We start from the raw sequence: 12876 nt of genomic DNA on the forward strand, positions 1-12876 counted from the left end.
GTGTGCCCTCCCAGCTGCGTGTGCACCCCCAGCCCACTGGCTGGTGGGGTGGTGTGAGAAGCAGAAAAGGCCTTGGCTCGGTGTGAGCACTGCTCAGCAGTAACTAAAACATTCCTGTGCTATCAACACATTTTTTCAGCAGAAATCCAAAGCATAGCCTCATACTAGTTACTATGAAGAAAATTAACTCTATCCCTGCCAAAACCAACAGAAAGCTATATGCAGAAAAGAACGAAGAGATAAATTTATCAAAATGGCTTTCAGCATAGTGGAGGAGTTGCAGATTTATTTTTTCTTTTGTGCAACAGATCCTGTATTGTGTTCCCTCCCTTGCTGAGAAAGCATTACTGTCACAGCTTCTTTAAAAAGATGAGTGTTTGGGGAACTTCCCATTTCCAAAAGCCTTTTTCCTTTGCATAGTTAGGATTTGTAGTGAAATGGCAATTCTTCTGGGCTGGGTGGAAAATTTCTCCATGATCCCTTGTCTGCTGTAGAACAGACAATCTTAATTATGGAATTTCCTCACTACTGAATTCTTGTAATAGAAATCTGCCTTTTGCCTTGCTTTTTTTAATCCAGACTAGAATGATCTGAATACTGCTGTGAATAGGAACCTTTAAACATGAATAGGGAGAAAAAAAGAAAAAACGTGTTATCTGTGAAAACAAACCACTTACAAAACTGTGAGTGGCTTGAGTAGAATGTCGGTGATACATTTGTATGGAATACAGGGAAAAATTTACTGTAATTCACAGGAATCTATTCCCACATATTTTAATATTTCCCTTGATTTCAAGTCTATACCACCTCTGTCTCAGGGTCTGTACAAGAGCTTGCTTCAAATGCTGTGTTTTTATAGGGTTGTTATTTTTATGTGTATGGTCGGTTGACCCTGGCTGGACTCCAGGTGCCCACCAAAGCCTCTCTATCACTCCCCCTCCTCAAGTGGACAGGCGAGAGAAAATATAACAAAAGGCTCATGGTTGAGATAAGGACAGAGAGAATCACTCACCAGTTACTGTCACAGGCAAAATAGACTCTACTTGGGGAAATTAACTTATTACAAGTCAGATCAGAGTACAGTGATGACAAACCAAAATAATAAAAACACTTTTCCCCCACCCCTCCCTTCTTTCTGGGCTTAACTTTACTTCCAATTTTATCAGCAAACCTACTCCAGTGTGGGCTCCTCTCTCCATGGGTCCACAGGTCCTGCCAGGAGCCTGCTCCAGCGTGGGGTCCTCCACAGGCTGCAGGTGGGTCTCTGCTCCACTGTCACCCTCCACGGCTGCAGGGACATAGCTGTCTCACCATGGTCTTCACCATGGGCTGCAGGGGAAACTCTGCTCTGGTGCCTGGAGCAGCTCTTCACCCTTCCTCTTCACTGACCTTGGTGTCTGAAGAATTTCCTCTCATATCCTCAGTCCTCACTCCAGCTGCGGTTGCACAGGTGTTTTTCCCCCTTCTTACATATGTTATCCCAGAAGCACTACCACCATTGCTGACGGGCTCGGCCTTGGCCAGCGGTGGGTCCATCTTGGAGCCAGCTGGCATTGGCTCTGTTGGACACAGGGGAAGCTTCTAGCAGGTTCTCACAGAAGCCACCCCTGTAGCCCCCTCCACAACCAAAACCTTGCCACACAAACCCAATAGAATATGTGAAAAGATATGAGGTGGAAGCAAATATTACTAAAAAAATTTAACCAGTTTTGTTTTACGATATGAAATGGAGTGTGTTCCACTGTTAATTCTGATGTCTTGCTTATTAAGTTGGGGGATATTAGATAACTCTACCAATATTATAAGGAGGTCATAAAATATAAAATACTGATTTATTTTTTTTTATTCTTTCTGTGATGGAGGCCTTTGAGGCTTTTTTTGAATTACAGCTATAAGGAAGGCATTTTTAAGATCATGTACAAGTGTGAAAAACACAGGCTTTGGGGAGCTGTAAGGAAAAAGGTCTGCAAAAGATGCTTTCTTTTAATAGCAGCTGATTGCCAGGTAAAACACTGTGTAAAAGTTGGGAACTTGAAATAATCATTGCTTAGTACAAGGATAGCAGCTGTGACAAGGACTTGAGGACACTGAGTAAGGCAAAAAAAATTTGAGAAGTTGAAATATATGTGACAATTGAGATTAAATTTCCAGACCTCTTGCAACTAGTTTGTTTTTCCACTTAGTTTATGAAGTCTGTAATTCTAATTATTGCTTGAAGTACTTAAAACAGCAGCTCTCAAATTGTGATCTGAGGGCTTCTGGTGTTATATGAATGGCTGTCTACAAAACTCAATTAAACATTTAAAGACAGCCTTATTAGGTTTGTGGAATAAAAGCCAAGATGAGATATTTTTTCTGTATGTCCTGTGTATAATGTCAGCATTATCATGTTCATGACTCATGATGCCACAGGTGCTGTGCGATCTGTAACAATTTTGAGAATCAACAGTGGCACACTGATGTAAAAATTGTCAGCTAGTAATTGAGAGAAAATAGTCATAGGTTAATTCCTGAGGTGCATCCAGCTACCAAAGAGGAAGACACATTTAAAAACTGTTTGAACATGTTATTGTCTGTTCCAAAAGGAAAAAAAGCAGTTTGTTTCAGCTTGTTTTTCTTCCTGTTAAATTAGGTTTTTCTGCTATTTAAATGACAAAAATACTGACATACGCTTGAAAATTTGGTTTCTGTCTCTTTTTAAAACTTAACCAGTGAAAACCTAAGGATTAGTCCCTAGCCCATTGTGATAAGAGAGAAAGTGCTTCTACCTAAAATCAAAACATAAAAATTGTACACAGCTGTTTAATTGTGAATGTTGAAATTTGAAGACTAACTCAGTCCCAGGGGCTTAGTGAATTATTTTTCTATGGTTCAAGAGCATTCAGATATCCAGTATGACACTGGTTTAGGTTGAAGAAATCACACCCAAATGTATTATACAGAGAGAGTTATGTGTTGCTTCAAAGGAAGGAGTGTTATGCATGAAGAATCAGTTTGATTTTTGTGATTTACATGCGTTTTGTCAAAGCATTTTAAACATATTTGCTTCTTCGTACAAAGATTAACTACTTTATTACATTTCAGTTGAATGGCTTGCTGTAAAACACTCATTTTGTTTCTATATAATCAGTGAAAACATTACTTTGGTTTACATTGCTTCATAAAATTGCTCTATTTACTATATAAAGATGTACATTGGTTTAGAAGAAGCAGTGTTTACATAAACTCCATAATAGTACAAGATTTACAGTTTTCCTTTCCTTGTGCATAGCTATCTCTTAGTCTTTATTTTCAAATATTCATGCTGAGCTGAAATGTTTTGCTATTCCAATTATAAATTAAACAAATGTATAATTCCAACATACTAATTTGTTTCAATTTTACATTGTGTTTTTAGTTAACTTAAATAATTTTCTTTTTCTTTTATTGTTGTGATCTGTTGTCTGTTTTGTCTGTTGCATGTCCAGGGTTCTAAGGTTAGTATTGCTGCTGTAAGTTTCAGTTTTTTGCATTTTCAAAAATACCTTATTTTTGATCATTTAATGTTTTGGCTATTATTATTATTATTATTATATAGTAGGATGTCAATAGGAATATATTTGGTATAATCATTATCTTTTCCTAACATGTTTCCCTTGAGTAACTTAGTGAAATCAAGTATGATGCTTACTCTTATCTACTGGACTGAATGTAGGCAGCTTCATGAGCTAAGTTAAGTTTTAAATGTCAATAGAAAAGCTCTTTAGGCCCTGAACGTGTTATTTGTGAGGGAGACTTGTGTACTACTCTTAAAGTATGCTGAGTAATCATTAGATGGTGATCAGTTCACTTTGTAAAGAGTTTTTGAGCTAAACCTATCTAAAATATTGCTAATACCTGGAGGCAGCTTGATCAGCAATAGAACTTATTTTAAAAGTTATTAGAAGAGCAATGTGCTGTATATAACAGCTAGAATAGATGGTAAGTTTTCCTGCAAAAAAACTGGCAGTCATCTTTTTTTTTTTTTTCTTATATCCATCAGAATTTTAGGTAGATTTGTAAAGAAAGATATTTTTTCCAATTTAAAATTTGCAAAAATCTTGGTAAAATACAGTGAAGTGTTAAATAAAAGGAATTCATTACATAACTTGCAAAACAAAATAAAGCAGTAGATATTCTGAGGAGGTTTAGAACTATGATTGATGCAATACAGTTGAAGCTTGAGAAAAATCAACAGCAGGCAGTCAATTGGCTGCTAGCAAGCCTGATGTTATTTCAAGCATGAGTTCAAACTTCACATTTCTATAACCACCTATGAGTTTTTCTAGCAGACTGTTATGGCTATAGATTTTTGAAAATATATTTTCTTTGGATGAGTGCTTTCAAAAATGATTTTCCAGTCTGTTATAAAAACACATCAACTTTTTTTTCCCAAAAAGTAGGAACACAGGACGCACTAGCCAGGGGAGACCTGGCTAAAGAAGATAGGCTGGAAATCGTTCTTCTGAGAGTTGTCATTTTAACATTATTCTGATATTATTGCACAGATCAGACAGATGACAGCCCTTTCCAAATAACTCATGTAACCGACATGTTACATCCTTAAGAGAAATTAAATGAAGTGGTATCTATCATTGTGATGACACATGCCACAATACATCTTTCATCTTTCAAAATAGTTGTTTCCTTAATACTGTTTGGCACAGTTTGCACTTCTATACTTTTGGATGTAAAATATTTTAAAAAGTGATTCATGAGTGAGGATACTAATCTTTTAGAAGTATGGAAATAAAGGCTTTTTTATTTTTCTGTATTTCTTTTTCTTTGGAAGGAAAATGGCCTTGACAGCACAAAATATATTTTGAGGTTTATTCATTTGTTTAGAAGTACCTATAAAAAAAATAAACAAACACAATGAAAGTAATACTTTTCAAAGGGACCAAACTCTGTGTTCAGAAAAGCCCTGCAATCTGAAATCTTGTTAACAATTGATAAGAATCAGCCATCTGTAAACATTTTTTAAAATAGTATTTATGTATATAAATGTGGACACGGTGAAGTATTGAATCCTGTTTTCAATTTTGCCTAGCTCCAGAGGTAAAATTGTTTAAGCAGATATTTATTTTTCTAATTAAACTTACTGTTTCCTCACTTATCTGCACTGTTAGACATCTGAATGCATTTGAAAACATGACTCTGGTCATCTAAGTATCTTTTTGGAGAAAAACATGACCCCCCTTTTAAATTTCAGAAATATTGACCCCATTCAACATTTTTCTGTGGATTCCCATTAAGGAGAGTCCAACACTACGTTAGGAAAGAAATGGCCATTCTCTGGGAAATGTGAGCTGCATGCCATATAACTTGTCACAGTTTTACTTCCCCCCATTGCTATCGTGAGGGAGTTAACATGCTCTCTTCTGATCTCCAGGAGAACAAGACTCTCTCAGGTTCCTATATGGTATAAGAATTCCCAGGAAGAATTAATTCATGGAAACAGGGCAAAATTGGTTTTTCCCACTCCACTCCTCACATTTACTTGTTTATGTAGAGCAACGTAAAAGCTACACAGACAGTAACTGCTTTCATCTGTTACCTGTCAGTTTGCTTAGCCTGTGGAAGAATGTAAGAGTGCATTGCACCATTATATACTGTGCATTATTTTACTATCTAGCCACACTTTGTTTCTATAATTGATAATGACTTTCTCATTTATATTAGTTTTTTTTCTCATCTATTGTAGCATGTAAATATAAATAATTTTCTCACTCTTCATGCTGTCTTACTTTGAATTCACTCATAGTTTATGTTAATGGTAATAATAGGAGTTTTTAAAATAACTTTTGAATGTATTTATCCTTAAGCGTAACAATTTAGATTTGTATGCAGATGTGCTGTCTTTATACTTCAGTTGTGTTCAAACTTTAATTCAATTATCTCCTTTTAAAGACTGAATTGGAAAATATTGAAGTGACACAAGGAATGTCAGCAGAGACAGCAGTAACTTTTCTGAGCCGTCTGATGGCAATGGTTGATGTACTAGTGTTTGCCAGTTCTCTAAATTTTAGTGAGATTGAAGCTGAAAAAAACATGTCTTCTGGAGGTCTAATGCGACAGTGCCTAAGGCTTGGTAAGTCAACAGACAGTATGTATTAAATAATTACTTACAGGTCAGTGAGCTACAGATGGATCAAATAGTGACACATACAGGAAAGGACTTGTACTGACTGTGATGTGATAAAATAAAAATCCCGTTTATTGTTGATTTGATACAGTTTTAAGGTTGATTCAGTTTAAGCACAAGAGTAAGTTAAAATGACATGTCTGAAATTGTTCTTTCTTGTATATTTCAAGTTGCATATATTTTGGGGTAGTAAAAATACTAAATAAAAGTAAGTAAATGGAGAAATTATTTTTTTCTTAAAACTGGTTTGCTACCTGCATGTTGCAGGTTTCCTTATCCAAGTCTCCATGAATTTGGAAGACTACTTACAAGCTGTGTAAGATTAAAAGTATGGAATGCATGTGCAGATTCTTTAGACCTAATATGTGTTGCAACGGTCTGGCACCTCTCTTCACTATTTACTTTTTGCTATATACTGTTACAATTAATTTACAAAATTTGAAAATTTATAACAATTCAAGCTATTCTATGCAAACTATATAACTTTATCCTTGTGAACATTAAATTTTGAATGTCATCTGACATGATGCTGTTTTGCTGATGTTATGTCCCACATACTTTTTCATCTCTCATATGCTGAATAATTTCTCTAGTCAGTTTTTGCCCTGTTATTAGTCATACCACTTATCAGGTCATTGTCAATTATATTGCTCCTGGTATAAAATTGTCATTTTTTCTCAATGATCAATTTTAATCAAATTATAAATTATTGCTTACTATTTTTCTTTGTTCTAGATGTACTTAAATACTTTCAAATTTTAAGTGTTGTTAACCAATCAGTAACATATGAGAGCTGCAATTCAAGGACTAATAATTTTCAAATTTTTATATAGTGATGTACCAGTTATATAAAACATTTAGTTGTTCAACTAAAGAATAAAATGAATAAGTCACCATAATGCTTTCTTAGTGCTGACAGAGAGTCTATGTGAGAATTATATTGCACTTACTATTTGGACACGGTTACTGACATATCAGACTGGATGTACAGACTCCTAATTGATGTTCTGAATATAAAAATTATAAAATATTCTAATTTGTAGCATTCTCATAACTTCTTTTCAGTTTGTTGTGTGGCTGTGAGAAACTGCTTAGAATGTCGGCACAGGCAGAGAGAGAGAGTGAACAAGACGTCATTAATCAGCAGTAAAACTCAAGATGCTCTTCAGGGTGTAACTGCATCAGCAGCAACCAAGGTAACCCAGTCTTCAGTTACCAACAGCAATGACAAGTCTGTACCACTGCTTTATAGGATCAGAAGATGATTGTAAATGCCTTCTCGAATATTTGGCAAAAGCTATTTTTTTTGCTATTAACCGGTTTAAAGTAAAAGTAGGGGGCAGGCAGGGGGGCCTTATTTGAAACAAGAAAATGTTAATGCAGTAGTATGACTGGAGCAATTTTAAACAGCTTTTTCACTCTTGTTTGGTCTACTTCAAAGAGCAAGTCCTCTTCATACTCGCATCTGTCATATACCTGCATAGCTTTTTAAATCTGTCAGGACACTTGCAGTTTTGATGAAATCCTGCAATCATATCTTTGTTGGTGGAATATCATAGTCCTGGTAACTTCAACAGACCTTCGCATGCGTATTAGACATCAGTATTTTCTGTCTGATTTTAGGAATTAAACTTGTTTGATATTCAATTACAACTTAGTTTTACCAGTTTCAATAATTCATTGTTCATCTTTTTGTTTTAATCTTGTTTACAGCTTTAAGACTTTGAAAGTCCCGAAACTAAAATCTCAAAGAATTTAGCACAGCCCATGACTAAAATACAACACTTTGTGTGATGTAAAGGATTCCTTTTTTTGCTACTATAATTTCATTACTAAATTTGGTGGTTTTTCTTCTCTAAAGACTTTTTCAGATAGCATTTACAAACTCAGCTCCTTTCACAATATTATTTAATTAAATCTCACAAAAACATTAAATTTCTCCATGTTATCACATTCAGTGCAAAACAAATCAGGATAAGAAGACTTTCAGGTGCTTGGGCATAATTTGTAATACATTATCATTTTTTTAAGGAAGCATACTACTCTATGCTTTTGTTTTAATAGCAGTTATTCTGTAAGTATTCTGTAATAATTCTGAGTAAAATTAACATAAAATTTTTAAAAAAATATTTCTGCTCATCATTTTTAAATTTAACTCATGTATTAGAAATAATTTATTGTACTGCTATGAAACAACTGTAATCTGAAATAACCTTTTGTGTGAAAATTATCTTAACTCTGGGAAAAGATACAGTTGTTCTGAGGTACTGAGAAGATGTAACAGTTTATATCTAAATATCAAGTATTAAGACAATAATTTAAAATATTGCTTTATTTCTAGAACACTTGTCTGAGTCTAATGTTGGAAGTGTATTGGAAGTAAAAAGGCATCTAGTAGTGATGCAATATCTGAAAAAGGTATCAAATTAAGGTTCTAACAGAGATGCTTTGATATTTGGGGAGGGGGAAAAATCTCACTACTTTGTATTTTTAGACTCCCCTTGAAAATGTCCCTGGCAATCTTTCTCCAATAAAAGACCCTGATCGGCTTCTTCAGGATGTTGATATTAATCGTCTACGAGCAGTTGTTTTTCGTGATGTGGTGAGTAATACGTGCTGTAATTCTTTCTTCTGCAAAATCATCACTTATATTTTGAAAGAGATTTTGATTTTACCAGAATTAAAAATATCCTTCATGTGTTGCAGTCTGTATATTATCTGCAAACCATCTGCTTCTGGCTTTGTAACTACCAGATACTTTCAACACTTTAAAATAATACTAATAAGCTATTTGAGATTAGTAGGTAACTGTGTTTGACAGTCAGACTTGATCTTATATTAGCCAAATAATCACAGCCAGAATAAATCAGTTATGGCCTATGTTGATAAAAACTGTATTATTAAAGGTGTCAGCTATTTGGCCAACCGGGGTAGGAGGAAGAATTGTTGTATGTATTACAGAACTGCAGCAAATTGATTTATAAAGACAATTTGTACTTCTGCTAAACATATATGTGCATATGTTATGTATAAATAGATACAAAAATGTTTTTTCAGATTTGTCTGCAACTTTTTTCAGCATAAAACTGTACCACAACATGTTTATTTTTGAAAGTAGTACAATAGGAATTATTATTGTTATACACAAATAAATATGTTCAAACTTCTCCAACCTAAGTTTGAGTGGATGGAAGTGAATATTGAAGTTAGAAATAGATTTTAAAAGAATAAAGTAGAATTTGACATAAAAAAAAAGTATCTATCAGGATGACATGATCATCTTGAATGGGCAAGGTTGAATTTGGGTGGTGATCTTCTGTCAGCTGCTCTTTTTTTAACTAGAGGAGAAGAGAATAGGGGAAATATTGTTTCTGACCTTTCTATGAAATAACTTAATAAGAGGATTTCTAGTTATTTTAAGGATTGCAAAGACATGGAGACAAATTAAATAACACCCAGAAAACATGGAAAGCAAACACTGGATGTGTAATAGAAAATGCATACTTGTGGTATTGAGACAGGGTGAAACCACTGTAGGAGCAGATAGAGGCTGAGGTCTTAATTCTACCGTGTTGGGTTTTACACCATAATAATAATAAAAAACATTTCAGTTGAACTACAGCAGCTTAAGCCCAATCAGGGTGATATCTAAGCCATAGATGGTAGTTGCCATAGCACAGCAAACTACGTGGGGTGGGAGGAAAAGGAAGACAGCAAAGTGTTGTGGACCTGGCTTTTACTTAAATCACCCTGGAAAACTCGGATTGCTGCTGAGAATCCTGTTGAAGAAGTCAGAATGTACAAGCTGGGATTCATTGCTGGAAGAAAAACAGTGGTCGTATCCCTCCTGCTTTTACATGCTGCCAGAAGCTGTTATGCCTACTTATGCATCTGGTGTTAGCTAGAAAAGCATCAGCGAGCTTAGTTTTCACTGTCAGCAGTAATACCCCTTACCTTCTTCTAGGAGGAGCTTTCTGAGTCACCCCTGGGGCAGTGAAAGTCAGTTGCCCTTACTGTTGAGAAGCCTTGAAGGCACTCTGAGGGTCAGGCCTCTAGCCTGAAAAGCCTGTTGATTCCACAGTCCCAGAGACTTGTGTAGTTGCCAAATTACCTGTAAAATTCAGTACTTAATACATTGTATGTGTAGTACTCCACTGAAAATCCGTTAAATCTTCTACGTAATCCATTTGCTACTATGTTAACAGATGTAACATTTCAGAAAGGTAATATTTATAAAGCCTTGTGTGAAAATTCTATGGAAGTGTCTGTCCGATATTATAGATCTGTTCCTTTTCCTCCAACACAGGATGACAGCAAACAGGCTCAGTTCTTAGCTTTGGCGGTAGTCTACTTTATTTCTGTTCTGATGGTCTCCAAATACCGTGATATTCTAGAACCACAACGAGAAACTGCAAGGTCTGGGAGCCAGGCAGGTAGAAATATCAGACAAGAAATAAATTCACCAACAAGTACAGGTACATTTGTTTTCTTCAGATGTTATTTTTCATTTTGATATGAAGATTTTTTTTAGAACTGTAATTATTTTACTACAAAGTATTTTTAGTGAATAGCTTAAAATACTAACAGGAAATTATTTGTTACTTTCTTCCTCTGTAATCATTTGGTTCTTTAACATATGTTGGCAGATTTTAGTTATTCTGTGTATTTGCTTATAAGGTATAACTAATTTTTATTTGCATATTCCTTTTTTTTAATGCCTTTTTTTCTTTAATTTGAAAATAATGATAAAGAAACTAGGTACCTGATGGAATTAAAGCTGTAAAGTACAAGATAGTTGATCAGCACAACTTCCTGAATCTGTTATTTGTTAGGACAAACAGATAACTCTAACCCTATACCATGAAATGGGTAAACAGCAAACACAGCTGTTTTCCCATGCGAACTCCTTTTGTTTGAATGAGGAGGTTTGTGCCAGGGTGGTGGTGGAGAACTAAGTACTTTCTTGGAGTCCTGCTGTGTTGGTGCCTGCATTTAAAAGCCTATGGAAACAGTATAATAAAAAGGAAGCATTTCTTCTTTGGCTGAACTGTTTGATTTTTATTAGTAGTAGTGGTGTTTACTAGCATGTGTTCTTCATCTTGAGAGGGAGGGAGTCTGTTAGCTGTCAGAACCTATCTGAAATCAGAGATCCAAACTTTACCTCACTTTATTTCAAATATTCTACAGTCAGTTCAGTAGGTTTTTTCAAGTCTGATTGGATTGATTATCACTGTACCTTGTGCGTTAAAAGAGATGAAAACAGTAACTGAATTTGTCCATGAAGCTTTTTATGTATGTTTTTCTTCTTGTATTGCTTTTTAATTACTTTCTTCGTTTATGGAGTTGCTAATTTTCATTCTTCACAGAATTTATCTTCCAATTTGTGTCATATTAACATTTAGTCATTATTTTCTTATTCATCATGTTTTAATTTACTGTTTACACATACTTTTTTAAAGTCCATGTTCTTGTAGGCTTTCCATTTTAAATATACTGCATGAACATAATCAATTATGAAAAGTCATAATTTTTTTGTGCTTTGCTGGTTATATGTTATGGTTCTTCACTGAGAAACTGCTAGTTTCAGTGAACTATTTCACTCATGATTTTCTTGCCTATGTGCGTATCTCTCTTTCTCTCTCTCTCTCTCTGTCTCTTTTTCCCCGTGAATGTTGCTCTTGAAGTGCCCAAATAGTAGGTATGATGTTTCCTATCTCTTGATACAGAACTTGTTTTCTTCCTTTAGAAATGCATTTTTTTTTGTTGATAATACCATATTTGCATCTTTCAATGAGATAGGATATCTGTCATGGATCCACAGTGGACCAGGCCACACATGAATACTAGCTGGCTCACATTTGATTCCATGATTTTCTCCACAGTTGTGGTCATACCATCTATCCCTCACCCAAGTTTGAACCATGGATTCCTTGCCAAGTTAATTCCTGAGCAGAGCTTTGCCCACTCATTTTACAAAGGTAATATTAACATCATCTCCTAACCTGTTTGGGTGTTCTTATTTAATGTAATGTAATTCAAGAACTAACTGTGATGTAATTGTTGATAAATAAGCATACGCCTCAGGTTACATGGAGATCAGACCTGATGAGACCTTTAAAACTCTAACTTCCTGCCTACATTTCTCTAGGAAATCTTTTTCCCACTTTTACTACCACTTATTAACTTTACTTGTTTTGAAATAAAATAATTTATAAAAGCATTCATGAGGAGGGAATGGATGTAGAAATTTTAAATGCTTTTGGTTTGTGGTTATTCTTCTACAATATTAGGTCCGTAAAAATTAGATCAGGCCTGTTTTAAAAATATTGCATACCACATAAAGTATGCAGTTCTTCTGTAGTATTCCCTTTCCCCGTATCTTTTCCTGTTCTTTTGCCTTCCTTTCTCGCTTTTTTTTCTTGCCTTCTTGATGGTATGTAAACCTCTGATACTGTATGTACCATGAATTATTTTATGCCTGTTAGTTAATGTGCTGTGCTGTGCTTTTCTTGAAGAAGATTGCTTTTGTGACGAGAGCAACTATTATGTGTTTTGGACCTGATTTGTTTTGTTTGTTTGTTTCTTTTAATAGATACTGTATAACGTAGGGAATATATTTTTCAGATGTCACTACTTGAAAAAGAGAGGGCTACCTGAGTGTAACTTTAGCCAGGTTTGCATGTACATTTCCCCACTGCGGTGCAAATAAAGAA

At 34.9% G+C, this 12876-nt stretch overlaps 1 protein-coding gene across 1 annotated transcript in view; it reads left to right on the plus strand.

The window, feature by feature from the left end:
- Nucleotides 1–12141, plus strand: part of NBEA (neurobeachin) — a gene marked incomplete at both ends in the record, with an annotated part of 47942 nt that extends 35801 nt beyond the window's left edge. The window contains 6 exons of the mRNA XM_010075939.1: nucleotides 3468–3476; nucleotides 5929–6109; nucleotides 7229–7359; nucleotides 8658–8765; nucleotides 10470–10638; nucleotides 12046–12141. Of these exons, the coding sequence (XP_010074241.1) occupies nucleotides 3468–3476; nucleotides 5929–6109; nucleotides 7229–7359; nucleotides 8658–8765; nucleotides 10470–10638; nucleotides 12046–12141 (694 nt within the window). The remainder of the gene's footprint in view (nucleotides 1–3467; nucleotides 3477–5928; nucleotides 6110–7228; nucleotides 7360–8657; nucleotides 8766–10469; nucleotides 10639–12045) is intronic.
- Nucleotides 12142–12876: the final 735 nt, after the last annotated feature.

This window comes from Pterocles gutturalis, unplaced genomic scaffold, assembly GCF_000699245.1.
Source record: "Pterocles gutturalis isolate BGI_N339 unplaced genomic scaffold, ASM69924v1 scaffold5303, whole genome shotgun sequence".
Taxonomy (NCBI): Eukaryota; Metazoa; Chordata; class Aves; order Pterocliformes; family Pteroclidae; genus Pterocles; species Pterocles gutturalis.